General features: G+C 47.4%; 1 protein-coding gene across 15 annotated transcripts in view; it reads right to left on the reverse strand.

Annotated features, from left to right (window-relative positions):
* The window catches only part of CEP112 (centrosomal protein 112), a 314145-nt gene that overhangs the window by 69616 nt on the left and 224778 nt on the right, over positions 1-19751 (reverse strand). For 11 of the 15 annotated variants that reach the window (XM_069542343.1, XM_069542334.1, XM_069542342.1 and 8 more), the window contains one exon: positions 531-593. The exons of the other annotated variants lie outside the window; for them this stretch is intronic. In XM_069542343.1, coding sequence (XP_069398444.1) covers positions 531-593 — 63 coding nt within the window. The remainder of the gene's footprint in view (positions 1-530; positions 594-19751) is intronic. 15 annotated transcript variants of the gene reach the window in all.

A 19751-nucleotide genomic window follows, 5' to 3' on the forward strand; every position in this document is an offset into this window, starting at 1 on the left:
ACCGAAATATTAGAGTGTCAGCATCAGTCCTTCAATCAGTCTCCAGGACTGGCTTCCTTTAGGGCTTACTGGTTGGATCTCCATGCTGTCCAAGGGACTCTCAAGGGTCTTCTCCGGTGCTGCAGTTTGAAATCAGCATTTAGGTGAAGAAACATGGAACACTGCAGGAGAGCTGGACGGCATCACAAGCATTTCCATCACAAGTGCAGGCGCGTATCTCCTGCCCTTGTGACACGTGGTTTGGCCTGGGCTTGTCCAAGTGCACAGGCTGGTTTTACAACATCTGAGCACACGTGTGCCGTGACTTGGCTGTGTGTGTTGGTTCAAATGGTTCGATTTGCCTGATTTTTAAAAACTGAGACTGAAATATTAAAACCCTGCTTTATTTATACACACACTTATCAAAATATGGTGCTCATCCATAAAAAGACTGCAAAGAAGTGCGCTGAGCTCTAAAGTACAAACCCCTTTATGCTGAGGTTTCTTTCTCGTTTGCTTTGGTTTTGCTCTGCTTTGTTTAACGTTCTTACCTGAGAAGACTTGGCCAGCTTCTGGGTGTATTCCTTCTCAATCTGCTTCAGCCTGCTGTTGGCCTGAAAAACACACGGACAGGAGCACACACACACACAGTGACCTGTCAGCGTGGCGTCTCTGCACACGCCCGTCACCAGGCGCTGGGCCGGCCGCCAGCCGCAACGCCCTTCTGGGGCGGCCAGAAAACCACAGGCCTTGCCTTTGATCTAACGCCAACTATTCATCACTTAAAAAGCAAAAGAGAAAAAAAAGCTCTCTCCTGCCAATTATTAGGCAAACACAGACTTCTGTGGAAAGAGAAAGGGAGGAGAGACAGAAATAGACCCAGCACAAGCGTGCCGGCTCAGAGGTGCAGGGGCAGAGACAGGAAAGAGGGGGAAGAGATCAGGGGAGAGGGGTGGCAAGGAGCAGGGGGGCAAACGTGATGCCCTTTCCCTTAGTTTAGAGATAAAAGAACTGATGCTCCTGACCGAGGCGGAGGGGAGGCTCAGAGGCACTGAGCTGAGATCTGAGCCCCTGTCCTGCCCTCCTTTCCTGGAGTGACAAGTGCAGCTAAATCGCAGTGTTTGTGCCCGGGAAGTGGGGTGGCCTTCCCAGAACCGGCCCACACCCCAAGCACTGCGTCCTCTCCTTTGCATTGCAGCTCCGGGCCTGTGTGTGAGCTGCTTTGCTGTCTCTGGGAGCCTCGCGTCTCCATTTTATCCTCCGAGCCGGGGGAGGTCATGGTGAAGCCACCGGCCTCCCCCCGCCCCCACGCACGGTGCAGGCAGCACGCTGGCCCTGTCAGTCTGGGCTTGTGGCCCTCATTCTAGGACAGGCTTTGGTTATGACTGTCTGTTTCCTCTCTTTTTCCCCAGCCCTCCCTCCCTCTGTCTCCTCTCTCTGACCGCCTGTCTTTCAGCTCTGAGGACTAGACCTCTCAGGCTTATCGTCTCTTTTTCTTATCGTTTCTATTTTCTATTACCTTGTCTTTTTGATGTTAATATTTCGTACTGATTTCTCAACTTTGGGTTTTTAAAAAATTCTGCCATGCGATCTATATTTCCAGGAGCTCTGCTGTTCTCTGAACAGCACCATCACGCCCCCTTTGATAAGGGCCGAGGAAGCTGAGGTGCAGCGAGCTTCAGTGACCCGCCCCAGCGGCACTCACAGGGCACGAGGGAGCCGGGACCAGCCCACAGGGGAGCAGGCCTCGCACCGGCTGGAGCGCTGGCCCAGGGCCTCTCAGGGTCCCACTGCTCCCCGGGGGCTGACTGCACACACACCCGGACACGTCTGCGTCCATGCACACACACACACACGTCTTCTTTCTGCTCTCTAGAGCATCTGTATTTTTCCTTAGTTCCCTCTATTTCCTTGCTGAGCCAGCCCGTTTTGGTCTGTTTTTCACCTTAGAAATTGCTTTGCATTTTGGGTGACCTTTGGTGTTCTTTCTTACTTAAAGCGTGGCCCTCTAGAACCGGCAGGCCTGGGGATGGGCGCGCTGGCTCCGGGACTCTCCCACGCCATCATCTGACCGCCCAGCACTGCGTCCTTGGGTTTACCGCCTGAAGGCGCACACCTGGTGACCGAGGGGGCGTCTAGATGCTCAGGATATTGATTCTTGGACAATTCCGTTTTAATTTAGCCCTGGGTCTCCTCTCTCATTCTATCTATCCAGGGAACAAACCCATCTCCAAGTGGTGGTGTTTGGAGTGAGGCTCAGACGGTAAAGAATCCGCCTGCAATGCAGGACACAGGTTTGATCCCTGGGTTGGGAAGATCCCGTGGAGGAGGGCACGGCAACTCACTCCAGCGTTCCTGCCTGGAGAATCCCATGGACAGAGCGGCCTGGCGGGCCACGGTCAATGGGGTTGCACAGAGTTGGACAAGCTGAGAGAGACAGACAGACAGACACACACACAGCATTGTTTGGGGGTCACTGGGTTGCAGGCTGGGGCTCTGGAGCCAGGATCAGCCTGTAAGAAGAGGCCCTGCCAGCCAGGGCCCAGTCGCAATGAGAAGGCGTGTGTGTCGGGGCGGGGCGGGAGGGGGTCCCGCCGGCGCCCACCACGGGCTCCCACCCCCCCAGCTGCTGGGGGCACGTCTCTGCTCCTGACAAGGCGCCCATGTGGGTCTGTTACAGGACCCGAGCTGACTACGCAGCCCTGCGCTTCATGACAAGCTCCCCCGCTGCCTCGAGGCCCTCCCACCTGGAGCCCCAAGAGGGGCCGGGCCTGACTGAGGCTGCTCTCCCAGAGACTCATCCCTGCGGCTCCGTGACTGATAAACCACTGTCGAGGAAATGAGGCCGCGGAGAAACTCACGAGGTGCATCTGTCTCGGCCAGTACTTTTTAAAGATGCTTTCATCAATACTTCCAGAGTGTCAAGGTGGGCATGAGGGGGACTGGTGGTCCAGACGCGAGCCGAGTGAGCCGAGTGAGCCGAGTGGGCCAGTGCCCCGGGGAGCCCGGGAGATGAGGGGACGGCAGGAGCCGGGGCGAGGGGTCCAGACTCTGCTACCAAACAACGGAGAGATGGGCTGGAGGCTGCAGGGCAAGCAGGAGGACAGCACAGCTGTGTGTAGGGAGACGGGAGGCCTGGCTGCGGAGGGGGCGGAGCCGGGGGCTAAGCTTAGCGGAGTCGTGTCCTGGAGTAGAGGATGGGGTGGGCGGTGAGGCCTGTCATCCCTGGTGCGGGGTGCAGGAGAGGTTCGCGGGGCCCTCTACAGGGCCGGCAGAGGAGGCTTCTGGGAGAGTCCAGGTGTGTGGGCAGGTAGCAAGTCACCTGGGAAACCAGGTCTGTCTGAGCCCCAGGGATCCAGGAAGCATTCTGGCCACTCGGAATCAACAATGCTGGCTTTAAAGTGAGGCCAGCTGGTGAGACGTGAACACCTCCAGGACTTGCCAGAGCCACAAGGAGCAGAACCAATACTCTGGGGAATAATGAGACTAACTGAGGAAATAAAATGAACGTGTCACCCTCCAAGGCCGTTACTGTTTGAGCCTAAATCACAGCTGTCTGGATTCTGAACTCCTCTTAAGTTGGTCTAAAAAGCTCTAGTTTAGCACTGCTGAAACGCTACAGCTCAGTGTTGATGCAAACTGCTTCTAACACACTTCTGAATAATTTTATTCTCAGGATGTACTGACTGTCCATTTTATTTTCATACATAAAATTAGGTTAGGGTTAGTTATTTTCATCTAAATCTTATTTTTACAGCTCTGGTTACTATTTAGAAACACGATTTTCCAACAATCATCTGTAGCATGGCCTGAACAGATGCAGAATAACAGATGAGAGGCAAAGACTTAAGACGAGAAAGCGGCTTAGCTTTCGCTGCTGTCCTTCCACCTCCTGGCCCGTGGCCTGGCCTCCCGCCCCCATGCTCGGCTCCCTCTGCCGCTCCCGGCCGCTTCCTCCGCTCCCTCTTCTCTGCTCAAGAGTTAAGTGTATTCATCCACTTTCTCTGTGATTCCCATCAAACTCTTGGGTTTCAAACCCTCCTGGAAAGGAGCACCAGATAACTTTCACAAAAGTGTTGATGGTTAATCATCTTAATTGCTACCTTTTTCCTGCAGGGTATTTTGTCTTAATTCCAAAAGAGTCCTTCATTCTCCACCCACCACCCCCCCCCCCCGCCTTTTTTTCTCATTTCCTATCATTAGTGGTAAAAGTCCAGGCATTCATGATTTCCAAGAATGTGACCTCGGGAGATGAAAATTAGGAGACTCATCTAGAATATTCATATTCAAGGCAAGCCCAGATCTTATATAGAGAAGTTTCTTTAAAAATATAATGGCACACATTTTTGAATAATATATTTGTTTTTAGGATTGAAGAGAAAGATGCTTCCCGGAACCTTGAAATGCAGCACAAAGCTCGGTTTCCTGTGCAGTTTTTCCTATTCGTAAGCTTTGCAGGAATCCACCTGCTGCTTCGTCAAACACTGTGAGTGTGGTTATGGACACTGGTGCCAGGTGCTAATATGGAACTGCTGTACTGCTCTGCCAGCAGAAATATTCAGAGAATTCATAACAAATACTTGTATTTAATATATTCACAGAGCTTTCCAACTTGAAAAATCTCTGTGTTGTACCTCAAAATAAAGGTATAAGTTTGAAAGCATAAATAAAATTCACACTTTACATTTGCCTGGGATAGAGTACCTGGGGCTGTGCATTGCCTGGTGTGTAAACGGCCAGGAACTGGAAGAGATGCGGGAAGCGCTGCTGTCAGATGTGATGTGGGAGCAGGAAGCACAGGTCCGTGCCCCTGGGAAAGGCGGGGAAACTGGCAAGATAAGTCCAGCACTCGCCCTGCCTTTGTCCAGGAGGCAGACACTGGATCCGAAGGACCAAAGATAAGCGGACAGGAGGAGGAGCAGGAGAGAAGTCAGGCCACAGACTCGGCCCCAGAAGTGACAGAGATGGAGGAACTAGTAGACAGAGATTTTACAATGCTAATTAAAAACAGACCCAAGTATTTAAACAAAACCTTGAACACAGTGAAGAGAGAAACAGACCGAAAAAAGGACTCAACAGCCTAGTGCACAGTAATCTGTTATCTGAAAGGAGCGTTTCACTGGTGGGACGGCAGATCTGGCACTGCAGATCACTGAATACGGAGAAAAGGCCTCGGAAGCACCAATCGGCCATCGGGGGACAGAGCACCGAACCTAACGCCCCTCTGAGACTGTGTCACGGCAACGGCTGCTGCTAAGGCACTTCAGTCGTGTCCGACTCAGTGCGACCCCGTGGACGGCAGCCCACCAGGCTCCCCCGTCCCTGGGATTCTCCAGGCAAGAGCACTGGAGTGGGTTGCCATTTCCTTCTCCAATGCATGAAAGTGAAAAGTGAAAGGGAAATCGCTCAGTTGTGTCCAACCCTTAGCATGGACTATAGCCTAGCAGGCTCCTCCATCCATGGGATGTTCCAGGCAAGAGTACTGGAGTAGGGTGCCATTGCCTTCTCCTAATATATGTGAAACTGTTTACCAGGAGGAGGTTTGGGAAAATATTTAAAGACATAATTGTGGGAAAATTTCCAACGTGAAGAAAACTATAAACCCACAAGTTGAAGATCAATGGACGACAACAATAAAGAAAGACAATGAAAATCAAATCAGATACATAATCAAACCGCAAGAACTGAAATAAAGGTGAAATCTTAAAAGACATCCAGAAAAAGGATACATTAAAAAGATAAGAGTGAGGATTTTTCATCTGAAACTATACGAGTCAAAAGATAACATAATGAATCTTTAAAGTACTGAAAGCAAAAAATTTGTCAATCTAGAATTGCATATTTAGCGAAAATATCCTTCAAAACTGAAGATGAAATGCAGACAGCTTCAGCTAAGACCTTGGAAATTGGGCACATCTTTGACGGACAGCAGAGGAAGTGCTTCCCTGGTGGCTCAACGGCAAAGAATCCGCCTGCAATGCAGAAGACACAGGTTCGACCCCTGGGTCACAAGATCCCCTGCAGGAGGGCGTGGCAGCCCACTCCAGTATTCCCGCCTGGAGAATTCCATGGACAGAGGGGCCTGGAGGACTACAGTTCATGGGGTTGCAAAGAGTCGGACATGACTTACTGATTAAACAACAACAACAACAAATTTTTGCATGTACGAGGGTATTTCTGAAACCATTGTTTCCCCTATAATTTTTTCCCTAGAATTTCCAGCTCATCTTTATTAGGGAGTGGTCAATGATAAATTTTAACATAAGATGATTTTTTTATAAGCTTTTAAACTGAAAATATTTTTTAACTTTAAACATTTTAATTTTACATTGGTCCACAGTTGACTTACAGTGGCGTGTTAGTTTCAGGTCCGTAGCAAAGGTATGTACATTATTAGTATTTACTATATATGCATATCTCCTCTTTTTTCAGATTCCTTTTCTGCACAGGTTATTACAGAGTACTGAGCAGAGTTCTCTACCTAGCAGCACAAGATAGCACAAGATGACTGTCTGTTTTAAATCGAAATAGAGTCGACATACAATATCCTGTTAGTTTCCGGTGTCCTGAAGAATGACCTGGTATTTGCATATGTTACAAAGTGATCACCATGATGAGCTTAATAACCCTCTGTCTCTGCACGAAGTTACTGCCAATGAGATCGAGTCCTGCTGTTGCGCCTGGAACATCTGAGTCTTACTTTGAGTCCCAGTTAAGTTCTCAGTGTGTGGCAATCATCACAAGAAAGGGCACTTCAATTAAAGACTCCTGCCTTTCCATCATCATGTGCAAATTCTAACTTGAGAAAACGGCAGACTGGTCTAAACTGCAAAACATTAGCAAATGTCATACTCAGTGATTCTTCAGTTTCGATTCATTTTTAGAAAGTTGATTTAAGTCATTTTATATTGTTGCTTTACCCAGAACCTTACCCTAGTAAGTAGGAGCCCCAAGTGTTTTGGGTTTGGTCAATGCCTATTTTTTTGGTAAGGAGCTACATTCTCTATTAAAGAAGGAAGAAACTAGACAGTTTTGGAAAAGGGCTGTGATGTCATTATCAATATCACCGTTGATTATCCTCAGTGACTATGATGGATCCATTCTCAGAAAAAATGCCCATATTCCTGAACTTGGCCCCATTTCTGAATATGCCAGATGAACGCTGGATGCATTCTCTACCCAGATTTGATAACTGTGGTCAGTACTGTGGACTAAAATGATTGGTCTTCAGGTCTGTGACAGACAACCTAAAGAATAACGGGGGGAAGCTGGCTTTCTGCCCTCCCTGTAATTCAAGAGACTCATTTTCTCACCATTGCAACATACATGCTTACGTGGCTAACACCCATAAATGATCATGTAAGATTTACATGAGGTTTCTTCCCATTACTGAATAAGAATGCAAACTGTGAAACAAGCTTATGAAAACAGTTAAAGAATTAAGATCTAATCATATTTCAGAAGCTCACCCTCGGAGACGTTCTCCGAAGCACAGGCCACAGAAACTGAAATGCATTTAATACTTGGGCAGAAATACAAACTTTGAGAGAATGAAGGAGGAAAAAAAAAGACTTTTTTTTGCTCCAGGGAAGAAGCAACTATTCTCTGATGTGCAAAAAAGAATTTATCATCAAAGACCAAATGCAAACGGGGCCAATTAGTTTTTTTAAGATTCTCTACCTTCTATAATATTTTTATGTCTTCGTTGTTATGCTTTATGCCAAAATCTAATGTTGCGGGATTTGACAGATGTTAAAGAAAACGACTGCTGTATTTAACAAATTGCAGCATACATGGTATAGACTTCAAATATACTCAGCAGATCTATAGGTGGCTGCCACAGTCATTGGCAGGGCACTTTCAAGAAGCAGGGAGAAGATCTCTTTCAACTATGTGCCTTCGGACATCAAAACATGGTAAAATGATTCTAACTGAATTACTGGTCAAGCAATCAATTATTTCAAATCAACTTTGAGTCTAGGAGTTAGATGTCCTGACTTGGCATACTCATAGATCCCATTAATGTTTCTACCTATTTCAGAAAAGTTTCTACTTTTGCCTCACTTGTATAACGTAATGAATATTGGCAGGAAATTTATAAAATGATGTATTCACAGGAAGTTGCGACGTTAGGCTTGCAGAGAGTTCAACATAAAGCAGTGATCTCGACACTTAACAAACGCTCTGGCCCCTTTAACGGATAATCTGGAAGTTCAGAAAGGCGCCGAGAGGGCAGTCTTGAGGTCCAGTCATTAGATCTTCATTACTGAAAATGGCTCAGCGCTCGTGTAGTTTCATGTGCTTCTCCAGGGTCGCCAGTATCTAGAGATTCACCGCACCAATTCACTGAAAATATCATCTGAAATGTTTGGCAACAAGGAGTATGGTGCCAAGGCTCCCGTTTGGTCTGCACACAGAGGTCTTCTTCATCAACGTCAGCTGCTCTGACTGACGAGGCCCACAGCTGCCAAACGGCGCACGGTGGGGCATGCTGGTTAACAGCACCAGCTCTGCCGTTAAACCGGCGTGGGTGGTGTGAGCACGGGCGCATCATCTACCTTACCTGGCCACGATTTTATCAGGTGCATATCAAGTGGACAACAGAGATTACACTGGACTGAGGCTCAGCCATGCACGTGCGGTGGACGTTCCGGACAGCGAGTGAGCAGAGGGCGGTGAGTCGGCCCTGCAAGGAGGACCAAGGCCAGCTCTTTATGGAGGAGCAGAACCGCAGGGGAAGGAAGAGTGAGCCGGAGGAGCCAGCAGACTGAGGACTCAGGGCGAGCTGGCTGAGGGGTACTGACGGCTGGGGCAGGCTGCGTTCTCCAGGCGGTGAAGCAGAAACGAGACAGAGCCGAGCAACCGCTGAGCTTACAGACTGGCAGTGCCAGGCATGAGAAGAGCGGCTTCCCAAATCAGGCTTTTGTGGGCAACTCTCCCAGTATAAGCACGAGCGTGCCCAGTTGTGTCTGACTCTTTGAGACCCCATGGACTGTAGCCCCCCAGGCTCCTCTGTCCATGGGATTCTCCAGGCAAGAATACTGGAGTGGGTTGCCATGCCCTCCTCCAGGGGATCTCCCCAGACCAGGGATTGAACCCATGTCTCCCACACTGGCAGGTGGGTTCTTTACCACTGAGCCAACTCTCCTCACTCTTCTTCATTCTTCCACTTCAAGTCCATAAAAAGAACTACTTGCCTCTGATTCTTTACTAAGGAAGCAAGTTTCTTTCTGAATTATCCCCAAGTCTGGGGCACTCTGTGGCTTTTGAGATTGCTAATGACTTTTATCTGTCACCGTTTATAACAATGGACACATACAGGGCAAATATTTTGTGTGTTTATGAAACATGATAAAGAACCCTCCTGAGATGACCACACAACTTAACATCCCGCACTGCAGACGCCAGCGCCTCCTCCTGGCCCACTGCGTCTCCTCGCTCCTGAGAATCAGCAACTCTTGGATATTATTTACTGCCTGACTTAGAAAATATTACCTGTGTAAGTACCTCTAACTTATCACTTACCTTTACTACTTTTTAATCTTTATACAAGTAACTACGCTCTACGTAATTTCCCGAAACACACGGTGTCTCACACCACACTGTCTCCAAGACTCACTCTCGATGTTTCATTTGCAGCTGTGTTTCCTTCATTTTCAGGGCTCTCTACTCTAACTCATCTGTTAAGGGGCACCTGGGCTTTTCCAGTTTCCTCCCCCACGAGCTGTGCTGGTGTGGACAGCCCAGTACGCGCCTTCTGGTGTGCATTTATGACTTTCCGGGGCACTCGCTTACGAGCTGAGCTGACAGTCCACGAAGCAGATGTCCATCTCTACAGGATGGTGCCACCGCCGTTCTGTGTCCTCACCGCAGTGTGAGCACTCTTTTTGTTCCATACTTTCAACCACACTTGGCACTGCCAATTTCCTATTTTTAATAATAGGTTTCAGTTCAGTTCAGCTCAGTTGCTCAGTCATGTCCGACTCTTTGGAAGCCCATGAACCGCAGCACGCCAGGCCTCCCTGTCCATCACCAACTCCCGGAGTTTACCCAAACTCACGTCCGTTGAGTCTGTGATGCCATCCAACCATCTCATCCTCTGTCATCCCCTTCTCTGCCTGCCCTCAATCTTTCCCAGCATCAGGGTCTTTTCAAATGAGTCAGCTCTTCGCATCTGGCGGCCAAAGTATTGGAGTTTCAGCTTCAACAGCTTTAGTAAGATATAATTACTCCACATTTCACGAAGCTCACACGTTACTCTGCACGAGCCAGTGTTTGTTAGTGTATTCATACAGCTGCATCTCGATCACCACTGAATCCCAGGACACTTCCATCACCTCAGAAAGAAACCCCACACCCACTCGTGGTCACATCCTCCCCCGAAGCCACTGGCAACCACTGATTTCTGTCTGTCTCTTTGGATTTCCCCACCCAGGACATGGCGTATAACTGGAGTCTCACCACAGAGGCCTGTTGGGTCTGGGCTGCTCCTCTCAGCACGCTTTGGTGGTGCCGTGCGGCAGTCAAGCAGTGCCCCACTGTGCGGGCGCACCGCACTCGCTCACCTCCTTGCCAGCTGACGGAATGTTGGAGATGGTCAATGTTATTGGTGCCCTGCTGCTGCTGCGTCACTTCAGTCGTGTCCGACTCTGTGACCCCACAGACGGCAGCCCACCAGGCTCCCCTGGGCGGCTGCTCATTAACTCTCGGCGTCTTTCCGTCTTTTCTGGGCCTCCAGCCCTCAATTCCTGTCTTGTGCATGGGTGCCTTCTCCTTATTCTTCCAATTAGTCCAAAAAGTCTGTTTTCTAGTTTTCCGAAACGATCTAATTTTTGATTTTACTGCACTACAGCAAACTGAAAAATTCTTAAAGAGATGGGAATACCAGACCACCTAACCTGCCTCTTGAGAAATCTGTATGCAGGTCAGGAAGCAACAGTGAGAACTGGACATGGAACAACAGACTGGTTCCAAAGAGGAAAAGGAGTGCGTCGAGGCGGTATATTGTCACCCTGCTTATTTAACTTCTGTGCAGAGTACACCATGAGAAACGCTGGACTGGAAGAAACACAAGCTGGAATCAGGATTGTTGGGAGAAATATCAATAACCTCAGATATGCAGATGACACCACCCTTATGGCAGAAAGTGAAGAAGAACTAAAGAGCCTCTTGATGAAAGTGAAAGAAGAGAGTGAAAAAGTTGGCTTGAAGCTCAACATTCAGAAAACAAAGATCATGGCATCTGGTCCCATCAATTCATGGGAAATAGATGTGGAAACAGTGGACACAGTGATGGACTTTATTTTGGGGGCTCCAAAATCACTGCAGATGGTAACTGCAGCCATGAAATTAAAAGACGCTTGCTCCTTGGAAGAAAAGTTATGACCACCCTAGACAGCATATTAAAAAGCAGAGACATGACTTTGCCAACAAAGGCCCATCTAGTCAAAGCTATGTTTTCTCCAGTAGTCACGTATGGATGTGAGAGTTGGACCATAAAGAAAGCTGAGCACCGAAGAATTGATGCTTTTGAACTGTGGTGTTGGAGAAGACTCTTGAGAGTCCTTTGGACGGCAAGGAGATCCAACCAGTCCATCCTAAAGGAAATCAGTCATGAATATTCATTGGAAGGACTGATGCTGAAGTGAAACTCCAATACTTTGGCCACTTGATGCGAAGAACTGACTCATTGGAAAAGACCCTGATGCTGGGAAAGACTGAAGGTAGGAGGAGGGGATGCCAGAGGATGAGATGGTTGGACGGCATCATCGACTCGATGGACATGAATTTGAGTGAACTCCGGGAGTTGGTGATGGACAGGGAGGCCTGGCGTGCTGTGGTCCATGGGGTTGCAAAGAGTCAGACATGACTGAGTGACTGAACTGAACTGCCTCACTTTTTACTGAACTATCTGCCTCCCCTGGCACCCACGACACCATCTCCTTTTGATTCTTCAGGCGCCGCTCTGTTAACTGCGTCTCGGTCTCTGCTGATTGTAAACGGGAACTGCCCATGCCACCTGCCCTTCCCTGGCTAATGCCTCTTTCCGAAAGTCCATTCTTAGAGCCTGAGTCCCCTTTCTGTGGGGTGAGCTCCCGCTCTCTCTCTCTACTGCTCTGTCCCTTGCACCCACATCCAGACTCAGTCCAGCCACAGGGTAGCCCCCTCTCTGAGTTGTCTCATGGGCCCTGAACCAACGTCCCAGCTAACCTCGGTCATATCACCTTCCCGGAGTCTGCTCCTCCTCAGCTTGTTAACTGCTCCATCACTGAATCCCCCACATCAGAAACCCAAGAGTTTCCCAGAATCCTCTTCTCTCACCCCTGACTGCCTTACTGATTTTCACTTCCAGGTCTTCACCTTTCCTGCCCTGGATTTTACGGCAGCCTTTTCACCGGTATCTCCTGCTCTTCCTTTTCTGTCTGGCCTACGTGCACCTCCTGGTGTTCTGCATGAGCTGCAGGGATGATCCCAACGCCCAGCCACTCTACAGGCTTAACTTCTCCAGTCTCCGCTCCTGTGATTCCTTGCAGAGAAGTTGCAGAAACATACAGCTCAGGCCATTCTCTGAAAACTGTATTTGCTTTGGGCTTTTCACAGAGATAGTCTAAAACAGTGGTTCCAACCTGGGCACCTTGGGCTTATGAAGCATCACAATGCTGTCAGAGGACACAGGAAAAAGCCTGAGAAGTTCTCGGGGCCCAAAGATAGAATCTATAGAATAGAATGCCTTCTGTGGAAGCTCCTCCCGTCACCCCCATTACAGAGGATGAGTTCTTCAAACTGTTCAGTTTTCCCCAGCGAGGCCTCTGCGGTGCCACCACCAAGCCGCCCATCTTAGCCTGACCCCCCACCTTGGGGACCACCTGATGCACTCGCTCACCAACTGGCCTTTTATTTCCTTTCAGACCAAAATCAGCATCGCAGGCTGTCACGTCTGTATCCCACCCACACGTTACCCTGACCCCGCTTGGAACAGGGAGGTCTGAATCCTCGTATCAGTTTCCGGTGTGATCTGTCTACATCTAATGTCAGACTGATTTATTATTGTACTAGTGTAAATCTAGACTTCACTAGAGAAAAAGACATCAATGAAAGGGTAGCAAGAGCAAACAAAATAATAAACCCAAGTCGTGACAAGTAATTCTGCAAAGCGTGAATGTCTGTGAATGATCTGCAGCCCTGAGAAGTCCTCCCCAAACAGGGTCACAAGGAAGGGCCAGATTAGGAGGAACGATGCCAGTGTGAAGGAAAAAGGTATCATTTGAAGTCAGAACCACCAGGAGTTTAGGACCTAGGAATCTGCATTATAAGCGCTCCTGTTGCTTCTGATAATCGGCCCATTTGGGAGCCACAGATGTATATACTTTTAGGTCATAAGAGTTAATAGTTTTATTTATAACTTTGCAGATTATGTTACTTATGTATGAAACAAAGCAGGAAAATATATTGAGAAGGAGTTCTGTTTACAGAGGACTTTAATGTGTTACATTTCTTAAATGCAAACATGTATTTTCAATGATACTTAAGTAAGACTTAAGGAAACCAAACAAAGCAATGAAACAGCTGCGCTGTTGCGCGTGTTGTCAGCGTCCGAAATAAAAAGCCATTTTGGTGAAATCAGCCTGTACTTCTGATTCAAAGTATGTTTCTGCGAATTCAACTTGTGTTTCTATAAGTATTTGGTAAATATTTAGATGCTTTTTTTGGAGAAGGACATGGCAACCCACTCCATTATTCCTGCCTGGAGAATCCTGTGGACAGAGGAGCCTGGTGGGCTGCTCTCCATAGGGTCGCATAGAGTCGGACATGAAGCGACTTAGCGTAGCGTTCTAGCTCAGTGAGGATGTGCCTGAGGGCTCTTTCTTAAACAAAAGCACATGCTCCATCTCCATCTTGTTTCTACTGTGATTTTTTTCCTCCACACCCCGCCACCCCGCCCCGTGGTAAAAAGAACCCAATAAGTTGAGATTGGTTGTTTCAAATGAATGAACAGCATCAACTCTGATAACCCTGAACGGGTTTCTATGGTAACACAGAACAAAGGTAATAACCACCAAGATCTAAATAATCAACGTTTAACCATCTTAAGGTGGCTTACTTTTAATGGTTTTAAATGCAGCAAAAAACAAAACGGTCAGTTCCAAGGAGTCAGGCAATATTACTACTAGAGTATACAACTAATTATGTGCTAACCCCAAACAAATATAAACTGGAATCTATGGTTTACTCACGAAAGCAATTAAAATACATAAACATAATCTACACTGAGTCCACCACTCTGGCATGTAATTATCTATCTAATTCAAACCACGAAGCTAGGTGTTAGAATTTAACGTCCCTGAACCAAATACAAATATGGAAAATCATTTTGGGATTTGATCCTGATTCATTTTCAACCAAATATCCACAAATTCATTTTAAATGCACACAAGAACTGCAACAGCTTCACCTAAATCAGTTTTCTACAAGTTAAACATCCCTCCTACACTCAGATGTGATTGTGGAACGGCTTTGATCTTTATTCCCAAATTTATTGCTCCGTGTAATCCATGACAAAATATAATGTGATTTACTGTATCTCTATATGACAGCCCAGCAGCTGACAGAACTTAATAATTTAGCATAAGAAACAAACCTTCTGGCACCGAAGCACACAAACCATAATGGGGGCTCTTTCGTATCCGTCTACAATGCAGCCTATACAAGCTGACACTGAGAACTTCAAAACGATTCTCTGTTTTGTGTGCGCATTTAATGAAGGAGGTTTTTATGCCTTAAACGTGCTTTGTAGCTGCAAGCAAAAAATTTTGGAACATTTTGCTTTTGTTCTCATTAAAACAATGAGGGACCAGTCGCATGCTAATGTTCTTTTCTCAAAGAAAAGCACTCAGTTTCTTCATTTAATTTGAAGCAAATGAAGAAACATAAACATGGAAATCTATAAACCAAATTTATATTTGGTTATTATATGCAAAAAGGAAAGATTATATAATTGGGCACTAAATATAATGAAGACAGTTACAATATAGAAAAAGAATAGATTAGATAATCAGGCACTATGTAAGGCAATCAAAACCTGTTTTGAGAACTGAAGTTTCTCTGAAACTCTCTATGAACTTGGGTCTGCATTCGGGGCAGGAAATGTCAGACCAGATGGTCCTCAGGTCTCTTTCAACTCAGAATCTCCTGGATCCACTTGACTGCTTTCCAGGGGGTCATGATGGGCTCTGACGGCGGGGGCCGTGATGGGTCTGGGGGCCTCACGCTCCTGAACGAGGTGGCCAAGAGTGGGGGATGCTCCCAGATCACTTGCCCAGTGCCCGGAGATGACGAGGTGGTGTTTGAATACAGAGCCTGACTGTGAGGTCTGGCCAGGCTTCCAAAGCAGGGATCTCTGGAGTCTCACTAGCTTTCTAGCACTGGGGTTCTCAACAGAATACCCACCCTGCCCCTACCCCATGGGTCTTCAGGTATTTGTCAACCTATGACCCAATCAAGGAGAAGCCACTTCTTGCCGCCTCTCCAGGGTATTTCGTTACAAAAGACAAGTTATATGCAGTTTAGTTGTTCAGTCGTGTCCGACTCTTTGCGACCCCAGAGACTGCAGCCCACCAGGCTCCTTCCATGGAATTCTCCAGGCAAGAATACTGGAGTGGACCACCATTTCCTTCTCCAGGGGATCTTCCCCACCCAGGGACTGAACCTGGGTCTCCTGCATTGCAGGCGGATTCTTTACCGATGGAGACACCAGAGAAACCCAAGTTACAGCTTCATCACGTCAGCGCAGACCTTTGACACCCAGGGTCTTCTTACAGGCATTTGAATGAAAGATTCTTATTGAGGTGAGTTACTGCTGGGACGTCCAAGACACCATCCACGTGCTGCTGCTGACTTGCTGAACCCACCGTGGGTCACAGTCTGAGCTCCTGCTCTGCAAGTGAGGAAGTGTGTCGCTGGAGCCCCCCACCCCGGCAGGCGGGGCTATCCGATGTGCAGACAGAACCGCAGCAGAATCCGGTTCCAGAGCCTGTTTCCCGTTACCCTGTGCTGTATGGTCTCTTACACCTCCTTCAGGTCCGCACATCACCTTGCTCACATTCTAAACCGGCATCTTGACGTGCTCAGCACCTATACACACACTCATCTCTAGTTCTGGAATCTCACAGCAGAACTTGGAAAAACTCCAAGAATCCCTAGCGTCTCTTGTTTGAGAAGATTATAGTCAATCGCTTCAGAGTCTAAAGCTACGAAAATCCTTTAAGTGCTTTTCTGATGACCGGCATGATTAGCTTTCAATGCACCCCAAATAAAGAACAAATAAAACCTTATATGCAAATGTGCCATGAGGCAGGCTTTGTTCTGGAGTGTGTCAGTGGACTCTCAATCTTTTAAAATGGCCATGAACCTTCTGAATATTTAAATACAAAAAAATCAAAAGATGTGAACTAAATAATTTACGAGCCAAAATAGGCAGAAACTAAATTTAAAAAATTTCCCTACTGGTCAAAGGTATAATACAAATGTTTTAACCCAAAATATACTCAAAAGCTATTCCTCTCCACTTGATTTACAAAGTTTAAATATATTTGGTACTTAAATATATACGAGAATAAATTTGGTATTTAACTCTGCAGCGTTGCTTCCCTTTTATTTTGAAGTGAAAGAGTAAAAAAAAAAAAAAGTTTTCTTTGCACAACCTCCTAAAAAATGTGTTTTCCCTTTTTTTCTGCATTTGACATGGAATCTGCAGCTGCCAACAGGAGACCTTCAGGAATGTCCACCAAGAAGCAGCACCAAACCCTTTACGGCTTGGACCAGAGCTCCCAGCCTCCCCGCAATTCACCTCTCCTCTTCTCCTAGGCAGACGCCACCCCGGCTGCATCCACTGTTCTGCTTGTCGTCCACTCAACTCTGACGTCAGACCCAAACGTGTCTCCAGTCTAGGAATGTGGATTTTATTCTGGGTGCGGTGGGATCCCTAAGAGGCTCCGGAACAGGCAGTGAGATGAACAGCTGTCACGGGGGAGATGAGCCCCCAGGACCACTGGAAGGAACCAGAAGAGCAAGCAGGAAGCTGAGCGGCAGTCAGGACTTTTGTTTCCAGTCCTGATGTAGCCCCGAGCGGCGAGGACACAGAGGAAGTGGGGGGTTATCCCAGCCTCAGGCCTCCTTCTGAAGAAGACAGTTGCACTGGGGAAACCCAGAACGTTAAACCAAAGGACACGACGGCCTTTGAACTCTTCACGTTTATCTACCTTTCCAGCACGTATTTCACAAACATGCAGGCACCCAACTGCTGACACCCTTCCAAATGGACTCTCCTATAGAAATTCTTCATATAAAGATGTTTAAGTTTCATGTATCTTTCAGAGTGCGGCGGGGACAAATGAAAGATGCATTGAGAGATGTGACTACCGGTGAACCGCAAATGACCCTGGGGACTGAGGGTCGGAGGCCCCCGTGCGGAGGGGATGGCCTCTCTCACAGCTGCTCCCACCCCTTGCTATGCTCCCTGCTCAGTGTTATCGGTCGCCTTTGCTTCCATGACCCGCTGTCGTTTTTAAACAGATATAATTGATTCACCATCCTGTTCACCCTTTTCAGGGGTACAGTGCAACAACTTTTACTGTGTTCACACAGCTGTACAACTGTGTGTCTAAGCACAGAGTGTTTCCTGCCCCAAAGGAGGCCCTGCGCCATTCGCTGCCATTCTCCGCCATTCTCCATCCCCTCTCAGGCCCCGGAGACCCCAAGTCTACCCTCTGTCTCCGTGAATGTGCCTATTCTGAATACTTCTTACAAATGGAATAATACGATGTCTGTTTTTTAGTGTCTGCCTCTTCTCACGTGCACGATATTTTCAAGGCTTATCCTCCTTGTAGCAGGCATCAGTAATTCATTCCTTTTATGACTAAATACCATCCAATTGTATGGATATACCACATTTGTCCATTTATCACCATTAGATGGGAACTGAGTTGTTTCTACTTTGTGCCCACTGCACATAAATGCTGCTATGAACATCTGTGTAGAGGTTTTTACACGAACATGTGTTCTCAGTTCTCTTGGGATACACTTAGGCGTGGAACTGAGGGGTCCTATGGTAATTCTACGGGCTTCCCTGGTTGCTCAGCAGTAAAGACTCTGCTTGCAATGCAGGAGACCTGAGTTCGATCCCTGGGTTGGGAAGAGCCTCTGGAGGAGGGCTTGGCAACCCACTCTAGTACTCTTGCCTAGAGACTCCCATGGACAGAGGAGCCTGGCAGGCTGCAGTCCATGGGGTCGCACAGAGTCAGAGATGGCTCAAGCGACCAAGCAGCAGCAGCAGCATGCTAATTCTATGAGTAACCTTTGGAGACTGATGCTTTCAAACTGCAGTGCTGGAGGAGACTCCTGAGAGTCCCTTGGACAGCAAGGAGATCCAACCAGTCCATCCTAAAGGAGATCAACCCTGAATATTCATTGGAAGGACTGATGCTGAAGCTGAAGCTCCAATACTGTGGCCACCTGCTGGGAAGAGCCGACTCATTGGAAAAGACCCTGATGATGGGGAAGATAGAAGGCAGGAGAAGCAGACGACAGAGGATAAGATGGTTGGATGGTATCACCAACTCAATGGACATGCGTTTGAGCAAACTCTGGTGATGGTGAAGGACAGGGAGGCCTGGCGTGCTGCAGTCCATGGGGTCACAGAGAGTCAGACATGGCTGAGTGACTAACAACAGTGCCAAAAGAATACCCAGTACACCACCACGTTTAGGAAATATCCTGCAAGAATGCTACATCGCATGAGAATGTTTTGAGGATATTAACCACATTACAAACTGTCTTCTTCATTGAGGAAAAAAGTAGTGAAAGTGTTAGTCGCTCAGTCGTGTCCAACTCTTCGCGACCCCATGGACTGCAGCACCCCAGCTTCCCTGTCCTTCACCATCTCCAGGGGTTTGCTCAAACTCATGCCCACTGAGTCGATGATGCCATCCAACCATCTCATCCTCTGTTACCTGTTGCTCCCTTCTCCTCCTGCCCTCAATCTTTCTAAACATCAGGGTCTTTTCCAATGAGTCGGCTCTTCCCAGCAGGTGGCCAAAGTATTGGAGCTTCAGCTTTAGCATCAGTCCTTCCAATGAGTATTCAGGGTTGATTTCATTTACACGAAGAACCCCTAGTAAATTTTTCTCTAAAGATTTCAATTCCAGGAATTTGAACAAGTGACTTTTAAAACTGTATTGCATTGAATCTTTTTTATTGCACTGAATCTTGTTCTAATTGTGATGCTCTCTTGACATTTGTTCCTAAAAAATGTACAGTCAAATTCAGTTTCCCCTCAAAGAGGCAGAAAAACCCAGCATTCATTGTTTCCTCACAAACCTGACCTCCAGCTTCATGTTGTTTCCTTGTATTTCCCTCTAGATTTTATTCCTTACTTAAAAAAAACCCTGGCATTTAAAAAGCCATCTTTGAGTTCTAATATTTTCTCCCTAAAGATGTGAAAAAGTAAAAATGGGAAAAAAAACCCCACCACCTTCAGTGAAGTTAAAACCAGAAAAAGCCAGGACTTCAAAGGAACTCTGAGTGAAAAAAACACAGGCAAGGTTCACCAGTGGATGAAGAAGCAGCAGAAGAAAGTCTGGGGAGATACAGGGTATGCACACAGACTCAGAGCATCTCCTCGAGACAGCTTACCTATCACAGAGGGGAAAATAACTTCACAACGGAGAACCTGGCAGACGGCCCTTGACCGAGTGACCCATGTCAACGGCACCAGT

Source organism: Ovis canadensis, chromosome 11 (assembly GCF_042477335.2).
Source record: "Ovis canadensis isolate MfBH-ARS-UI-01 breed Bighorn chromosome 11, ARS-UI_OviCan_v2, whole genome shotgun sequence".
NCBI classification, from domain to species: domain Eukaryota; kingdom Metazoa; phylum Chordata; class Mammalia; order Artiodactyla; family Bovidae; genus Ovis; species Ovis canadensis.